The sequence below is a fragment of the Strix uralensis genome, chromosome 1, assembly GCF_047716275.1.
Source record: "Strix uralensis isolate ZFMK-TIS-50842 chromosome 1, bStrUra1, whole genome shotgun sequence".
Taxonomy (NCBI): domain Eukaryota; kingdom Metazoa; phylum Chordata; class Aves; order Strigiformes; family Strigidae; genus Strix; species Strix uralensis.
In genome coordinates, this window is record NC_133972.1 from 122,102,500 (window position 1) to 122,122,094 (window position 19,595).

The window sequence follows — 19,595 nt, forward strand, 5'->3', positions numbered from 1 at the left end:
CCTGGTGTGATTACAAGAGTTATAACTGCTAATCTCTCGCGATTAGGAGACATATATAATGGCGGTTAAATGGAACAGAGGACTGTGGATTTCCTTACAGCAGGCAGGAAAACATCTTTCCTGCTAATTAAAACAATGAAGTGGTCCTTTTCTTGTATAAACGTGTATAGTTGCATGCATAGAAGTAAAGGAAAAGGTATGGTATAATTAGGGTACAATTATTTTTCTGTGCTCATATCTAATATAGATGGGTTTGTACACTTTGAATATAATTTATTTAACAGAGATGCAGTTGGAAATGGTGAATATAACTGCAAAAAATGCTTAGAAATGCCAGGCACAGCAAATGAAACCAAATTGCATAGAGCTTTTCTTCTAACAGAGATATATCAGTTCTTAACCTTTATTATAATTTGCAAATACCATTGAAAGCTAATGTGTGTAATTTAGGAAAAAACAAACATCTTTTCTGATACAGGCTTCCTTGTTCATGAATTAAAAAATTAACTCCAGAGGCAAACTACAATTAAGAAATGCCAAAGGCAGAAGACCTACTCATTACTGCATATTCAGAAAAGTCATTTAATGTATATGATAAACATCCAAAGCAACTGGAAGAAGAAATGGAGTGATTTCATTGGAAAATAATATGCTATATGCATATGGAAATCGGGTTGATTCAGACTTAGCTGAATGTGCAACATCTGTAGGGACCGATCTTGAAAAGGCTTAAGAATGTGCTTGAATTTAAGTATGCAGATAGGAATTATTTGTATGCTTATAGCTGATTATTTCCTTAAATCTTTGCATAAACAGGGCCATAGCTGGATATTAAAGATTACCTAATATACAACATAAATAACATTTTATTTAAATAAATGAATATTAAAATGAATTTGGATTTGGTTTTGAGTTAAAAGATTTCTACAGTCTTTGGTTGCTAGCTCGTATGTCACAGTATTTACTAAACAAAATTTTATTTATATGCAACTATTTTAACCATAGTCATTAAACAATTAGCTGTATGTTAAACTTAGGGGTATTTCACCTATATAGGAGTATATACTGTTTTTTGGGAAGAAAGATTTCACACATCTTCTTTCCTAGGAGAAAAAAAAAATAAAAATTGATTAAACATTTTGGTTTTGGACTGAGAAAAAGATATTAGAAAAATAAGTATATGTGGAATGCATCAGTGCCCTGCTATAGAAACATACAGGACATAAAAAACAGACAGAAACAGATTTTTTTTCTCTTTTTCCCTTCTTATAGATCTTTCCCTTTTTTTGTACAGCTTTAACTCTGCTTTCGTCACACTTTCACGTACCCTAAATCTGTTGTGCAAACTGAACATAAAATGGTATTGTGATTTGGAAATTAATGCCACTTACTTTTCTCAGGTATAAAATGGCTACACAAGATATGTTGCACAGGAAAATCAGACTAAGATTTAGGCTAAAAATCATAATCAGACTAAGGAAATTGATAATGTCATCATTAGGCCTTGAAGATCTTGCATGGTCTGAAAGAGTATGTATTGTCAATAACTGCTTATAAATGACAGAGAATTCTGAAGAAAAATGGTAGAGAAACTGTGCTAAGCATTTTATTTGATATGTTTATAAATTTTTTAAAATGCTTGTATTTTAAAGATGATATACACATAATTTCACCAGTATTTACCTAAGCAGGGTTCATGGTGAGGCTTATTATATTCTGTCTAAATTCTGCAGCCTACCTGAGCCTCTCAGATGGACGTGATTTCTTTCTTTCATCTGCTTAAAAATTGTGAGTCTGACCTCAAAAGAATAGAGGCAATATAAAATGCTGAAATTTTATTTTCTTCATCTACTTTGTTAATGTTGAATCCTTTTTGTGTGCCTCCTGAGACTTCTGTGGGCCTTCATGTCATGCTTTATTTGCTGAGATGAGGATATCAGACACCCATGACCTAAAGAGGAGCAGTGTCCAAATGTAGTGCCTCCTCAGAAGACTGGGGGGACACTGCAGTGATTTGCCTGTAGGTCTCGTGTGTCTTGTGGCACTGGCCCCGGGGAGTGCCAGCGGTGAGAGTCAGAGGCCACCGGAGCTGTGCATCCCAGAGCCCCCTGGATTTCCCTGGGTAGCTGGCTAGCCCCACAGCAGTGTGATACTACCTGAAACTACCCCATCTTTCCTGGAGATTCCCTGTGGGATTAGAGAATATGAAGCATTGTTTTCCCCTGCTCTCTGCCTGGTTCTTCCCTCCCCATCTGGAAGAGAGAAGCCTCTGTGTGAGCTTCCTACAAACATGGTTAGAAGCCCATGAGAAGGATCTTTCTGTGCACGTTCCTACGAGTCAAACTGCAGATTCTATTAACACTGTTAATCTGAGCAGAGTGCTATTAATGGGAAAATATTACGTTAAAACAGCTCTTTCAAGTGCTGGTGCTGATTCTGACTTTGCACTCCTTTATCATCAAAAATAATACAGAGCATGCTCTTAAACACCACTGAAAATAAAAAAAAACATAATAGTGGTAATTCCAGTTCATTTGTGATTAATGAACACAAAGACATGGTTTCCGATGCCAAGACTCTGGACTATGGTTGTGAGGCAATTCTTCTGAAGGAATATTTATCATCACATTACCTCATCCCAGATGTTACTTAAAGATAGAGGGTTTCACAGTTAAGTAAGTCAAATCTTTTAATATCATCATGTCTGTGCTTTGCAGGCTAGAACATTGAGCATTTGTTTTTGTTTTCCATAACACTTGTGTTTGTCTCAATCAGAGCATTGTTTCTGAAGAGATGGTCTTGTATATACCATGACTGAATCCTGTTCTAACTAAAGTTTATTGCGATGTAAACACCTCTTATGAAGAGTTGCATTCCCTATGAAAGGGGAAGGAATGAACTTACCACTTAAAAATTCTGCTTATATAGTTGCAGTGCTTTCCCAGCTATGTATTCAACGAATTCAGCACTCTTTGGGTCTAAATTGGGTGGAACTTTAATGGTGAAAGTAGGTGAAGTCAGAATATTCACATCTACCACAGTTTCATTTTTACCAGAGGGATCCCCGGGTACCACCTAGAAGAGAACAGATCAGTACTTTAAACACTACAAACTACTGTGTACTTTTAGTTTTGTTTGTACCTACTGTGCCTACTGTCTTTAATAGGGGAAAATTAAATAGAGGAATATTTTAGACTCATCTACTTTCTTTAAATTGCTTTCTTCTGCAAAGACAGTGGGTGTCTGAATTTATGCCAAAGCTTATTGTAGGCGGTGGGAAGAGCTGACATGGCACTGCAAGACCATATTAAAGAACTGCATGTTAATATATATACCATGAACTACATCTATAAAGAGCTTCTGTTCTCCTAATGAAAACTTGTGTGTGAGTTATCTCACTAATTTCAAGACAAAGTTCCTGTGATTGAAGTTACTCATTCCTATGTGTTTTTCTAAACCAGACAGTTCTGTAGCTTTATTTTTCTGGAGCAGATAGCTCGGACTCATTTGGGAAAGTGTGCTTAAGTATTGCTTGTCCCTTTGTTCCTGATTTTGTGCTTTTTTGGTGGATTGTACAATCATTTCATATAAAGTTCTTGTAGTAATAGTAGTACATTGGATTTCTGAGTTGGAAAGGAGAATAGGATTTTTCCCTCACTGAGGAAAATGAATTGAATTTACCTTGGATATATTCTTGTGTGTGAGATACAGTTAGTCATGATGTATTTATTGGAATATTGACAGATGCTGTTAAAGATACGCATCTTCCACTGCAATAACTGCATAACATTTGCCTTCTTTGAGCTTTGGGGTATATAGATACAGACATAGATATATAGCTAGATATTCATTGATCCAATAAGGATGTGTTACTGACTGGTACAGTGAAATTTATCTGTGAAGGTAATCTGAGGCCAGTCAAAGCTGCTAGTGTCAATTTACTCTTATCAGACAGTGATTCAGGTTAGCCTGTCAGCCATCCATCAGACTAAAAGGATTTAGAGGAAAATAGTTTCTAATCTCTGGAGTTTCAGCTCATTGAGGGATTATCAAGCATACAAAAATTCAAGACGAGTAGGAACTTTGTGTTGTAAAAACCAAACGTTACACATGTACAAACATCCACAATCCCTAACAGCGTAAGTGTGAACAAAGCATAGGTCAAAGACAGCACCGTGCAATAGCTCCCTTCGGGAGACAACCCTTACCTTAACTATATTGAAAATGTTTCCTGGTCCAATGGTCATATTGGATAACTCAGACACCCACCCAAATCTTTCTTTCATTTTGCTCAACAAGTAGGAAGTGTCTTCTGTATGACGCTGAACCACCTGGAGAATCTGCTCGTACTGCACCCTTGAGAGATTAACCAGTTTAAAGGTTTCATCAAACTTTATGTGCAGGTCGGGAACGTTTGGGCAATCTGTTAGAAAAGACAGCCAGCATGAAGCTTATAGGAAAGTAGTATGTATTGTATTTCGTCTTTTCTATCTGAAGTATAGAAAACTGTAAAAAACTCTAGCAAGGTGGCACATTTTGGGTTGGCATTTAAATAATGCTAAAAAAAACAGGAGTAATTGGTCCTGACCTATATTGGTAGATTTAGTTTAGGCTCATACTGACTAAATGAATTAATTATCCCATTTGCTGTATGACAGTAACTTACCAAGTACTTTAAGGTTTATATCATATTTCATGGCAATAGATTTTCTGTTATGCTAAATAAGAACTGGTAGATTTTATGTATAGAAACTTCCTAATCTCCTTGTACGTTATCTTTTTTTTTTTTTCTAATTGCTCATATTCTGTTATCAATCCATCCCAAGTATATAGAGGAGCAAAGTCCCTCCCACTGTAAGAGAAGATCAGGTTCAAGTCCACCTGAGGAACCTGAATATACATAAGTCTATGGGACCTGACAAGATGCATCGCAGAGTCCTGAGGCTGGATGATGCAGTTGCCAAGCCACTCTCCATGGTATTTGAGAAATCATGGCAGTCAGGTGAAGTCCCCAGTGACTGGGAAAAGGGAAACATTGCACCCATTTTAAAAAAGGGTAGAAAGGAGGACCCTGAAAACCAGCGACCTGTCAGCCTTACCTCTGTGCCTGGGAAGGTGATGGAACAGATCCTCCTAGGAGCTGTGCTAAGGCACATGGAGGACAGGGAGGTGGTTTGAGACAGCCAGCACATCTTCACCAAGGGCAGGTCCTGCCTGACCAACCTAGTGGCCTTCTGTGATGGAGTGACTGCATCAGTGGGCAAGGGATAAGCTACGGATGTCATCTGTCTGGACTTCTGTAAGGACTTTGACATGGTCCCACACAACATAGAATCATAGAATCACAGAATGGTTTGGGTTGGAAGGGATCTTAAAGATCATCTAGTTCCAACCCCCCTGCCATGGGCAGGGACACCTTCCACTAGACCAGGTTGCTCAAAGCCCCATCCAGCCTGGCCTTGAACACTGCCAGGGAGGGGGCATCCACAGCTTCTCTGGGCAACCTGTTCCGGTGCCTCACCACCCTCACAGTAAAGAATTTCTTCCTTATGTCTAATCTAAATCTACCCTCTTTCAGTTTAAAACTGTTACCCCTCGTCTTATACCTATACTACCTGATGAAGAGTCCCTCCCCATCTTTCCTGTAGGCCCCCTTTAAGTACTAGAAGGCCGCTATAAGGTCTCCTTGGAGCCTTCTCTTCTCCAGGCTGAACAACCCCAACTCCCTCAGCCTGTCCTCATAGGGGAGGTGCTCCGTATCTCTCCAATTTAGAGAGAAGGATGTTTCACAGTGGGATTGAGTGCACCCTCAGCAAGTTTGCTGATGACACCAACTGTGTGGTGTGGTTGGTACTCCGGAGGGTGCCATTCAGAAGGACCCTGACAGGCTTGAGAGGTGGGCCTGTGTAAACCTCATGAAATTCAGCAAGGCTAAGTGCAAGGTCCTGTACGTGGGCCAAGGCAACCCCATGCACAAATACAGGCTGGGTGAAGAGTGGATTGAGAGCAGCCCTGCAGAGAAGGACTTGGGGATATTAGTGGACAGAAAACTGACTATGAGCCAGAAATGTGTGCTTGCAGCCCAGAAAGCCAACCGTATCCTGGGCTGCATCAGGAGAAGCTGCCTCTCTACTTTGTTCTGGTGAGAGCCCACCTGGAGCACTGTGTCCAGCTCTGGAGCTCTCAGCACAGGAAAGGCATGGACCCATTGGAGCAGGTCCAGAGGAGGGCCACAAAAATGATCAGAGGGATGCAACACCTCTCCTACGAGAGGCTGAGAGAGTTGGGGTGGTTCAGCCTGGAGAAGAGAAGGCTCCAAGGAGACCTTATTGCAGCCTTTCAGTACTTAAAGGGGGCCTATAAGAAAGATGGGGAGGGACGTTTAGCAGGGCCTGTTGCGATAGGACAAGGGGTAATCGTTAAACTAAAAGAGGGCAGATTTAGACTAGATATAAGGAATGAATTTTTTATGATGAGGGCAGTGAAACAGTGGAACAGGTTGCCCAGAGAGGTGGTAGATGCCCCATCCCTGGACGGGGCTCTGAGCAACCTGATCTAGTTGAAGAAGTCCCTGCTCATTGCAGGGGTGTTGGACTTAGATGACCTTTAAAGGTCCCTTCCAACCCAATCTATTCTATGATTCTATGATATAGATTATTACAAGAAAGCCCGTAATGTATGTTATTATTCCTGTTGAGTGTTAAGGCCTAGTATCATCTAATAGCTAGACATTAGCATGTGACTAGTATCATCTGCCATGAATTTAGAACTGAAGATTGCTGGTTTTTTCTTTACTAAGATACGGATTTTAAACAAGAACATTATATTAAACCTATACAAAAATTACTATGGAAAAATTAAATTTATTCTTTGTTAAATAGGACTGTCAAGGGTCACCTTCAGGCTGATAGTACAATAACCACAGATACAAACTGGTATCTGTAATACACAGTTGTAGACAAAAAGATATTTTTAGTGAGATGGAAGTGGTCTCATACTCTTTTCAAAATTGGATCATTAATATTTGCCACACTGGAATATTCTGAAGACATTTGGGTTTAAGCATATTCTGTGGCTTTTAAGTCCTAAATAATTCTGGAAATACAGATGTGTTATGCTGCAGTGGGAGTTCTGAGAGCAGTTCTAGGTGATGCAGTCTGAATTTTTTCCAGGTGCCCATGGAGGGTCCATGCCAGAGCTTTTCCATCTCCTTAGTACTGATAAGCAGTTCCCTTTTTGTCCTTCATGTCAGCCCTGTTTGCTGACATGGTTTAACAAAGAATAATTACAGGCTCATCAGCGGTGGCTTTCCTTGTGAGGAGCTGAATGCTACCAGACTTTATGTCTGGTTGTCTGAAAGACAAGTGAGTGTCAGGAGTTCGAGCTTCTCCTGACTTTCTGTTCAGCACTTTTGCACCCAGGCAGGATCGATTACTGCCTGACCTCTTGCTTCTCTGCAGGATGGCAACTCTAACAAAATATATAGGTATTTTGTTATAGAGTGTAAAACTTCTCTTTGGACCTCCAGCGGTATGTTAACGACTGAGTTATACTGACACTCTGTGGAGACAGTGGGGAAAGGTAATTGAAATCATCTGGAATGAGGAATAGTGTGTTTTTATCCATAGTTACACTAAAAACTCAGTGACTGCATGTTAATTCCAAAAATACAGAAACAGCTCAGTAGAAAGTGTCAGCCTCAAAATCTACAAACCAGTGATCAATGAATTACAGAAAAAGAAATAATCAGAAAATAGGTATTTACCATGCAAGAGATTGTCTTGACATTTCTGACATCTCTCTTGAAACTGTGGGCATCCAGAGGAGTTCTCCCGAAGCTCCCTGCACAGAGCTCTCTGGCGTCCTGACACAGTTTTTGAGAACATGCCACTTCTGTCAGGATCTAGAATGAAGTCACAGTATTTTTAGACTGCCATTAATCTTAGGGTCTTGATAAATATACATTTGTTGCCTGCTCTGAGTGCTAGAATATAATTTCTTGCCCTTAACCCAAAATATTTGCCATAAATCCCTTCTCCCCACCCCCACCCCAAAAAAAAAAAAAAAAAAAGGAATCAAACATTAAAAAGTAGAAGTCAGGAGAAGATACAAATCACGTTTTCTTTCAAGGAATTCATGCCATTATAGCATATTCCCTTATAAAGGCATAGTAGTGTATTCCCCACTAATAGCCAAACAATTGGTAATATTATTACACGTTATTTCTACAACATGAAAGTTCTGGTAAGATCTTTTTGACCCTTAGAAGTCAAGATATTTCATAATCACGTACAGCTAGATGCACAGTACCAAAGCTTATTTCTGAGGTAACATGGGTCATGATACAGGAAAAATTAAAAAACACTGTTGAAGAATCACTTAACTTTATATTTCCTGATGACCGTATAATGGTTATGTCATCTGCCACTCAAGAGTTAATGGCATGTGCTTACTGTGACAGGTACCAGCATGTGTTTGAATGATGCTTGTTTTTCTATTTGCACTAGTAAGATATGAAGGATAAGGCTTATTTGTATTCTAAAAGTTGACCATGGGTTTTTTCCTCCACTGAGGGTTATCAGCTGAAACCAACGTTATGTCCAGAATTTTTCTGGTCGCTGGAAAACCTGATGGCTGGTCTGTATTTGATTGGCTCACTGCATTGCTGCGATAGCCTGGAACAGAGCTTGCAGCTGTCTGGCTGAGCTTAATGTCATGTGACAAGGGCAGGGATATGCCTTGACGTCTCACAGAATTACCCTAATTTTCTAGAATTGGTGACAAGTCACTGATATGATACAAATCATGTCCTGACAAATGCTGAGATCAGATCTGTCAGTCAGCCTTATGAAAACCTGCATCCATCATGAATTCAAGAGCTCCTGAGGAACTCCTACAAGTGCTCTGAGAATTGCCATGAAAATCAGGCGGTATAGAACCTGTAAAGTCCCCCTGTGACATTTCTCTGAGATTTCTAAGTGATTTCTACCTTTTCATTTAATTGATAAAGTCATCCTTGACCCATGCCTGTTTAACCAAGAAAGCCTCCAGAGCTTCCATACAGTGTCTCACACTAACACACCACAAACTGAATCATTAACCATGGTTCAGCAATCCCAAGCAGTTTGATGTCATTGACAGTGCAGTTGATTTTCATTTTCTAACACTTGCCTTTGGCTTGTTCTGGTACATCTCTTCTGTTATCTCTGTATTCATCAAAAACTTCGGTGATCACCTCACTGACACCTTCAAACACCGTCTTACTGAAATCAAAAACTATCTGTAAGAAGCCAGGTATACCCCAGCCTTTCTGTGAGCCATCATGTCTGGTGGTGTCCTCAGGTAAAGCTGGCATGCTGGGGGACTCATTCGAGTCCAGATCAGACATGAAATACGTCTGAAAAGACTGGTCAAATTCTTTTTGTATCTGCTTGAAAAAAATGAAACTTTTGTCAAATATTGAGCCCATGTCCGATAATAGTTGGCTAAATAAACCTTCCATTTTTACTAGCTGGGTATCCTCTTTCTCAGGCTTTTCATTAAACTGGATGTCTTTTTCTTGATCCTCGTGAAAAGTAAAAATGAGTGGAGGTATTTTCCTCAAAAAATCTTCAACCTGTGCATAAGAAGGAGATAGATCAGCTGTCTGACAAGTTATCAGTTTTTCTTCTCTCAGGGAAGTGGCTCTAATTTTTCTGTTTCAAATACCCATATAAACAATGTCATTTTAATAACTACAAACACAGCATATACTCCAAAGTAATTTAAGATACTAGACTATAAAGAATGAAAGTACAATCAGTCTAAATCATTAGCTCCAAATCAGATCCGGAGTAAAAGGGTTGCCAGTTGGCCTTTAATCTGTGGAGGCTCAAGGTTAGTATTGGCGTTTGGGTTTCTTCCAACAAACAATTTGGACTATATCTTGGAAACATTTCTGTGGTACTTATGTGCAGTGTAGGGAACAGAAGGCGATTGTTCTCGCTGTGATCTGTAAATACTCTGCCCTCTCTCACCAGTGGCCAAGTCCTCATGTCCTTGTGCAAACTGAAACCCATTAAAATCAATGAAACAGTGGCTCAAAGTCCATGGTTTGATGATGGAAGAGGCCGAGTGTTGACTCTGCTTTACAGAGTTCCCGGTGCCTGGGTCTCAGCCACTGGTTCCCTGCTCTGTCCTTTAACACACTACCTTCGCCTGAGAAGATGCAGTGTTTTGTGGAGCCACACTTCATGGCATTAGAAAACTGGTGAGGGTTAAGAAGCACCCTGCCAAACGCACACAGATAGATATACATATTTTTTTTCAAAACAATCTGACCTCTAGTGCAGCTCAGAGGGAATGTGAATTGTGAAATGGCACTGTAGGAACAGCCTAAGCCGGTATTGCCCCTGCTGCCTGTGTGTCATCAGCCACAGCTATCTTTGTCCTCTTTTTTTTAAAACTATTTCTGTCACAACACATTTCTTACTTTGAATGCGTCAAATAAACCATATAGCTCACCGAGGAAATTACCAAGAGGGTCAAAGACAGTGACAGAGCAATATATAACTTTTACTGCAATAATTTCAAGCTGACATCCACAGACTCTTGAAAGTCCAAGAGATAAATCTGAGGTATCCATGAAAAGTATTTAAAAAGCCATAAGTATCACCAATAGTCTTAAATTTAGTATCTTCCACATTTTTACATGAATAATTTAAAGCATATGCACAAGTGTTAAATACCTTTGCTCTAAAGCTTGTCTCTTGTTTAAGTTACTGTCTGTTTCAGTGCCTGGGGATGTGAAAGCTAGGTAATGTGGCTAAAATTTCAGTAGCAGTAATTGTGCAGTTTTGGTTGTTAAGCAGCACTTAAAGTATATGCCCAAATAAAAAAAGTGATTACAATTTTGTTAAATCTTGTAGTAATAATGTGCAAGCCAGAAAAGCATATTTTCTTTCTGGTAGAATTAGGGGAATCTCCTTTGATGACAGTTTCCTTTATTAAAAAACAGTTAAGCATTTTAAAGCTGTTATGTTACTTAAAGAGTATATTAAAATTAGAATAAATATAGGAAAGTATGATGTTGTATAAGTAGATTATTTTTTTCCCATGGAATTTTGCTAACTATGCCTACATTTTTGATTCTGCTGATTTTCAGATGGACCATTAAGAATCTGTGTGGTATTTTTCACAAGGTTATTATCTTAATGCAAGTCCTACTGTGAGAGACAACACTGTATATCTGGAGTGACTCCACTGGAGTCAGGGGAATAATCAATATCCATGGAGTCACGCCAGGGTGCAAACGAACTCATTTTGGCTCAATGTTCAATGAATATAATTGCATGTAATCTCTGCCATATAATTTCACATTACCAGACCCTCCAAATCAAATTAATTTTAAGTAACCTGATGTAACTGGCAGATCTGGCCATTGAGAAAATAAGAAGTGCTCTCTCTAAAACTGTTAGGTGAATTCAAGAGTATTTCCCAGATAGAAGATTTCTTCCTACCTTTCCTCTAAATGTTGACAAACCATGTTTGCAAGTTGTATAATATCTCATGCAGGTACTTTCTAAACAAGATTCACATTCATCCCATAAATTTTTCAAGGATATTTGACATTGTCTTTCTTCTTCTTCTAATCTTTCCTTTACTTCATCCATAAGTCGCAAGGCTTGCTAAGTAAGAAAAAAGATTCAGTTGAGAGCAATTTTCAGGTTAATGTTCTAAATACTTAATCCAGTGTTTTTGGCTATTTATGGTTCCTTTTTTTGCTAATCCCTAACTGTTAAGAGTAGGGTGTCTTCTCAGCTGCAGTCACATATGGAGGGAACTGAAAATTGAAAAACTTCTCCTTAGAGAATTTTTCTGATATTATTCTCCCAGAGGACACAGCCTACAAAACCAAACGGACCTCTACAATCTACCTGGATCTTCTGTGCAAGAAGCATTCAATCTCTCACAAGGTCATGTGCTCAATTTGTATCATTTTTTCGTCATATCATATCTGCAGTATTCATCTGTTCCACAGATAGCCCTTTTTTGCTTCTTTGCTCTATTCTTTAAGGGACTGCTATTTCATGAGGCTAAGTCCTTGACACACATAGATTCTTTCTCTAATGCAGAAATATGTTAAAGTTTGTCATTTCCTCTGTTTGGGATTATACTGATCAAAAGATTGTAGTGAGGGGGTTTCTTCCTGCTCTTGTGGAAGTGTGAGGCACTCCTTCCATACTGAAGGGAAACAGGATGTATTTTACAATGCTGCTTCTGTGTACTAGATCATTCTCCATCAGGTAGAGCACAAAGCTGAGCAGATCAGAAGCAGCATTTTAGAATAGACTTGGCAATGGAAAGACAGAAGAGTTCTTCCTACTAAAGCAGATTGTGAATTTCTTTCTGCAAGTACAAGGTATTTTAATAGTTTAGGTTTCCAAACAATGTTCCAAGTTGTTCCTAAGTATGACAGAAACCTTTTAATTGGTCAGTCTTAATCCTTTCTGGCACTATTTCAATAGGGAAGAGGCTCACAGAAAAGAAAACTTCTGCCAGAATGTGCTTGGTGGAGACAGTAACTTCATAGTCTATGTTTAATTATTTTCTGATCTAATACATTTATTCAGTGTTTTATGAACTCTCCCTGTGGATGTAAGTTATGTGTAAATTAAATCATCCAGTAAGAGCTAACAACAGCATAGACCATGGGAGCGTACTGGTGTTCCTATAGATGTTAGAAAGCTATCAGGTACTTTTTGGCTTGCTAATACAAATAGTTTAAACTAACTACCAGATGGTGGGCCAAGAGGAAATTTTCCTTCAACTTCATTGAAAGCAATAGTTAGAATCTTTGTATTTTTTAAAATATACAGTAATGTCTATTTCTTGGGATCATTTGAGCACATGGCTCTGGGCCTAGGCATTGCATTGGGACATTAGAAATTCCCCTGATCCCCTATACTTTCTCTAGAGCACATTATAATTTGTGGCATTGATATTTTTCTGAAGGTCTGAAGTTTGCAAAGCAAGCTGGGAAACACCTTGTGGCCTGAGGTGTATAAAGACATGCAGGGCAGAACTGCTGGACCTTCCACACAAAACACCTTTATACAGTGGCTTCCCGTTGCCTTGGTGTGAATTAAGTGAAGCAGGGGATTTTAGAAATAAGCAGCAAGTGCACTACTTTATTCAACACGTTGCTGTTGCAGCAGCTCTGCCTTCTGAATGTTACAAAACTCAGGTTCTCTCTCCAAAGTAATGTTTGAGTACACATACAGCATTTAATGTCTCCTTTTACTTCTGTATCTCCGTATGGTGGTCACCATCAGCTTGACTGTGCCTAGGCTGCTGCTAGTTACATCCCAACTGCAGAATAAAATGAGAGACCTCAAATCTCAAGGAAGGTTGTTTCAGATAACATGTTTTACCCTGCAACCGGGATGGGCAGAGAGAGGGTAACTTGCTAATGAGTGGTTACTCAGCTGTATTTTGTCTAGTGCTCACTCAGTTTCATTTTAGAAATAGATTAGACATTCAGCCACAGGGAAAAATTAACAGTATGCCACTCAGTTAGAAAGCTGTATTTCTGAGGGAAGATAGAAACTCTTCACCTCTAGCTTTCAAAAGAACCATGCAATCTGGAAGAGGCACCAGTGAGGCAGGCACTGCTTTTGTTCAGTGCTTGATTTCAAGCACAGTCTGAAAGCTTTCCTCAGTCTGCCAGGGTCCTGCCAGCAGGCAAGCTCTTTCTTAAGAAATTGGCAAGTATCAAGTAATGTTTTAACTTCTTCTGAAATGTGAACATCCAGGTTCTTGATAGGCTAGTAAAGGATGTCTCTTGGCCCAACTCCAGCTTCCAGGAGACAGGCAGTGAGAACCTCTGTAGAGGTGCCATGTGAGTTTTCTTCTGCTAGTGAGAGAAAGGGGCAGAACCAGATTTCCTATCAATCCTGTGACCATATAAAGAGATGTATACTGCTCAGATTGTATATACAATGTGGTTTACATTCTTCCTACAAAAGGGGAGACCCCAAGGGATCCTTCTGGGTTGCTTATTGGCCTAAGCACAATGGCATGCTGTACTACTTCCAGGAGGTAGGCTAAATCCATGTACAACCTGCCTCATCTTTGATTAAAAATAGCCACAAGTTAACAAAAATACAAACAAAAAAACCCAGATGCACTTCAGTTACCTGCTTTTCCTCACTGCTTTTCTTCAAAGTTTTCATCAGATCTACATGCTTATCTTCATTTCTTTCCATCATAATTTTCATCTGCTTAATACCAGTCAAAGCCTTCTTTACCTCTTCATCTACATACTTCTCTCCAACTTCAGATAATACTAAAAAAAGCCAAATTATACAGTGACTTAATCAGATTTTAACACTATCCCAAGTTGTCATGCACTGATGACGAAGGAGAATGAAACAGCTCTGTTTCCCTACAGTTGCAGAGACAAATCTTGAGATAGTGAATGTTGAATAACACAGAGCCAAGACAATTTGCATCAGATAATAATCTGGCCCAGAGCCTTTGCCAGTAATCAGCTGTGTGTAACCCAAGCCATATACTCAGCTGTCCCACTGCTGATCACTGAATCCCAGACCAGTTGAGGCTGGAAGGCACCTCTGGAGATCGTTGAGTCCAGTCCTCCTGCTCAAAGCAGGGTCAACTTGAGCAGGTTGCTCAGGACCTCATCCTGGGTTTTGGATATCTCCAAGGATTTACTCCTCAGTTTTCTAATGACATATCCTATATATTTATCTTTGATTTGCAAGCAGCCTGTGACAGCTTCTCTTTACATTTTTACATTTCTCTTTACATAGTTTACAGGTGCCTTCAACCTGCTTTCATAAAAATACAATCTCTAGACTTCCTGTGAAGCAAAGACCATAGAGTTTTGGTGAAAACCTGGTTTAGCCCGCACATTGCACCTTGAAGCTCTGCATGATTGCCTGTCCTTTATCTGTGTTTGTTCCCTTGGCAGAAATACCCTGAATATCACTGGAGCTATACAAAACAACTAAAAGCCACATCAACCTGAGACTGCCAAAAACATGTCAGTCATTTTTTCCTTTACCTCTTTCTTCCCCTCCCCTAACTTTTTGTTTGTTTCAGAATTATTATTAATGTAGACAGAAGGAATATTTCATTGCTGATTCTCTTGGGTTTTCTGTCCACAAAATAAAGCCATGCTTAAAGGTGAATATATGCAGAATAGCTGCTTTTTTCTAAATTAAGTAATTTTATTTCACTTATTTGTAATAACCATCTTTTCCACCAAAGTATATAACTGTAGAATAAACATTTTCAAAGATTATTTAAATAAACAAAATAATTCAAAATCTGTTGAATTGAATTTTGTGTTCAGTTTATGTTCTAATGATCTGTGAGGGACCAAATAACCTATCAAAATGCTGTAAATACTTTTTTGTAAGAGCATGTCTATCTCTTAATCGCTTTACTTTCTCATCCCGGTTGTTCTTATTTCCCCATTGTGTGTGTGGATGCATGTAGTCAGCTATATAATGGTTTCTAAGCTCCACACATGAATGCGGATCTTCTTGACGCCAGTGAATGTGGAAGTCAAAATGCACCAGGAGACTGGAGACCTGGGCCCAGGGGCTTCCAGCACACCCCTGGTAAGAAAAGCATACATACGCTTCAGGTTTTCCCGGGAATTCATTTCCTCCTGCTTTGTTGGTGCACACTGGTGACCATTCAGCCATAGCATGTATATTATGAATAACCAAGAGGACTTCATGTTCTTTCTGTTAAAGAAGCAGGTCAGTGCAGTTAAATGTAAGTACCTTCATGATGCTCAAATGCCTAGGTGTAATGTTTACTAAGTCTTATACAAGTTCCCATTAATTTTGACTTTAACTATGGTTTTTGAGAGCTATAACATGCATCCAAAATCTACTGTTAGTGAAAACACATGAGTAAGGAGCTTGACCTCATTTGTAATTATCTATTCAGACTAACTAGATGAATTCCACTGAGTTTGCACAGCGGTATAAGAGAATCAGGACATATATATTTAAAACTGAAAGCTTATGTGGTTCAGTCTGTCCCTTTTCTGCCTTGTGAAACACACTATTTACTGATTTCACACTATGTTCTTAGTTCATATTATAAATGCATCCATGCTAAACATTATTGCCAAATTTAGACAGGGAAATTTCTGGGATGTTGTTCCCTTCCTTGTCTCCAAACATACAATTTATTTCATTGTCCTTCAGTATAATACATAATATAGCAGATGCAATAATACGTGTGCCAAGAAATTGGCAGTTAGATCAGTTTTGTAAACAAACATCAGGAATTTAAAGAAATTCCTACAAAATAAGGGAAAGAAATGCCATTTGCTTTATTCCCCTCGCAAAAGCAGTTAGAGGAGAAAGGTTTATTTTCTAGAATCCATGCAACTACACTTTATAGTTCTCATCTGATTAAGTGAACACAGTATTTAAGTACCTTCTTGTTAGCCATTATAGCCTTCTTGGAGATGCAGTTATCAGCTGCAAGTGCATATGTAAATTAAGAGCCTGGATTTATTTATATCCTGGATTTACTTATATAGTTCCTTGCATATTGTACCTTTACATTTATAGTGAAAGGCCAATTAACTTTGCAAAGAAATACAAACCCGTTTCCAAAGAAAAGTAAAAAAACCTCAACATATTTACCATTAATACTGAAACACCTCCTCTGCAAAATTGCTCCCCGCGTCAGGAAGGGGTCGGGCTGTGTTCTGATCTAATTGCTGGGACTGTCACGGATTTTGCCATGTTCTACTTATGTGATGAGAAAGTACTTAATCCTATTAACAGAACGTTTTGTCATTAGGCTGGAGGGTTTTGCTGTATGGGACTTCACGCTCATCTCTGTGGGCAAACCACTAGGGGGAGCGTTGGGCAGAATCGTATAATTTGGATCTGCTATTTTTCTGTAGTCGGTAGCCTTTCGTTTTACTGGCTTTTCCATCATCTTGCTCTTTACCTTAGGAGACATTTGCAGCTTATGTTCTTAGTGACACTGTTACAATTAGTTTGGCTAAAAATAGCTTCCACCATTTAATCTCTTCAGCATAGTTTTAGTTTGCTATAAAGAACACTGGATTACGTAATGGCTTTCTTCATATACCTTCTGAAAATACAGAAATCAAAAAAAAAAAAAAATCAGGATTCCAGATGCAGGCTAGTATATGAGTAGAGCCTGAAATGAGATAAGCAAATTTGGGTATTTTGTACATCATTATACTTGTTAATATTTTGGGGTTTGCCCTCTTAATGATTTTCTTCAGTTAGTCCATGTGTATGAAGTATGTCTGGGATCTGACCAGCATGAGGTATTTAAATACTAACAGATGCTTGATATAAAATATGGACAAGTATTGTTAGCAAATCATATCCCACCTTGTGATGTTCAGCAGTAATACTCCCTTGAAGTCAAAGAGGAGATGGGGAAATAGATGCTTGTAGCTCATAGTCTGTAACAGCAGTTTTAAAACATCCCATTCTTTTTTGTTTACCTCATAGTTCATAAAAGCCAACTGATGATTGATGGTTAAGATCTAACATGATTAATGCTGCTTAGGCAAGATATTTGAGGGTTTTATTTTTAAACATGTTATCAGGAAGAGTGGAGAACCTGTTAAGTGTAATGGGAAATGCAAGTCCTCAATTTGCATTAAAAATTAAGATAGCTCCACTCTTATTTCCTGAAAATTATGGATGGAAGGGGAATATGTGTTTTGTTTTAACATACATGAATTGCTGGCTCACTGAAATGCTGCTAACTCCTTGATCAAGACTCATCACTACACAAAACCTTTCAAAGTTCTCTTTTGAGGCAATACCAAACAGGCACCCTTGCAGACTTTACAATCCCCTGACTAGACGGTTTATTAAACACCCCTGGGGCTTGGGCTGAAGTAGAAGGGGCAGTCTCTCTCTCTCTGGGCCTCAAGCTTGGCTCAGGTTTGAGGGTAAGTGGAAAATACATTTGCACAAAGGAAGACAATCTATTACAGACACTTTTGAAATGCATGTTACTGGCCCACAAGTGTCATGAATCCTAACAAAGACTTTGACCTTTCACTGCAAGGGTTTGCCCCCTCATTTTTGACATTTATCTTTGCTAATATTCATTGACTAGCAAAAGTTACTGCTGGCCTTTCTGGACTTGACTCAATATAGAGAAAGCTTTACTCAATCCAGAGCAAAAAGGGCAGTTTCAACGCATCACCCATAGTTCACAGGAATTTGCAAGAAAGCCGACAGCCTCTGCCCTGCAGGGAGGGAGAACAGCTCTCCTGCCCCAGGGTGGAGACGCTGGAGGCTGCCTCTGGCACAGATCCCACTGCTTATTTTCAGAATTGCCCATCTTCTGAAGGTCTCTGTGGGGCTTTCTGGTCAAACACACTGTTGTACCTTGCAAAGCCAGTCCTTAAGTGAAATCTGTACAGAAGCTAATGCTGAGATATGGAGTTCTGCTGGGTGTCAGGCTCCTTTTCTCAATTCAGTTGATTATGAACATTGCAAAGTGTGTTGCATTGTCTTAGATGTTATTCCTCACACTTTATTATAACCACTATGTAACCACATGGCATTACTCTATATATTTCTTTTTTACAAGAACACCAAATCCTAGTTCTTTGCTCTCATGTTATTTCATGTATATGTATTGGCTGAAAGAGGAGGTCTAAGGAACCTGAGGAGAAAATTGTCTAGAGTTAGTATGCCTGTTAAAGTTAATCTTGGGCTTAAACTTAACCTTTGAAGTGCACTTAAGAACCCAGCACTCCGTTCCTGAAAGGCAGTTATTAGTCGTGCTCACTCTGAAAATCTTTTCCCCTCTCATTTCTCTTTTGAATTTAATTATACAAAAATCTCACCAATTATACTTTCAGGTTTCATATCCAATATCCACTCTCTTTTCTTTTAACATTCCAAATCTGATTTGCAGTGACCTGTTGTGGAGATCTCCAATTTTTATCTCAGCTGCCATGTTCAACAGTTTCCCCTTAATATTTTATTTTCCTCTGAATTTGAGTGCTTTGATCAGCTATAGTATGCCCTGTCATGACATTGTGCTGATGTGTTCATTTTTTCATAGTCTAATGCAAGCAGATGATTCAGTGCTCAGTGATGCTGTTGCAAATTATAAGGTACTCTTCTAATATTGAATCATACTGGAGACAGTCTGAAGAAGATCCTGTGAGCAAGTTGTAGAAGGTGTCTTTCTCTCCACCCCAACTGTTATTCCAGTACTGCTATATTTTAATTGAAATTAGTATGTTTGTATTGGAAAAAAATAAGGAAATACCTTGAAAAGGGATTTCAGTAAAAATAGGCTTTTTGCAAGATATTGATAAATTGAAATGTGAACAATTGTACTGATACAGATAGACACTGAGCTTGAACGTAGCTGAACTTGGGTGATGAGTGTTGTAGCTGCTTTGTGGAGTTTCCTTCTGTCCTGTTGGATGACCTCCACAAATGTATAACTTTTTTTCACAATGTACTGTGACTTCTCCCTTTTGGTTGATCCATTCCACCTGGCAGGATTAAGCATCAAGAAATATGTTGAAATGGAATTTCCTGTGT

General features: G+C 38.9%; 1 protein-coding gene across 1 annotated transcript; it reads right to left on the reverse strand.

Moving 5' to 3' along the window:
- Nucleotides 1-387: 387 nt before the first annotated feature.
- Nucleotides 388-16,772, reverse strand: CLUL1 (clusterin like 1). The gene is made up of 9 exons (XM_074879107.1): nt 16,674-16,772; nt 15,646-15,755; nt 14,178-14,326; nt 11,499-11,666; nt 9,172-9,616; nt 7,766-7,903; nt 4,209-4,423; nt 2,905-3,075; nt 388-1,103 (listed from the first exon to the last, which is right to left on the reverse strand). Exons 2-8 carry the CDS (start codon nt 15,746-15,748, stop codon nt 2,908-2,910), a joined length of 1,386 nt encoding a protein of 461 aa, XP_074735208.1. The 5' UTR covers nt 15,749-15,755; nt 16,674-16,772; the 3' UTR covers nt 388-1,103; nt 2,905-2,907.
- Nucleotides 16,773-19,595: the final 2,823 nt, after the last annotated feature.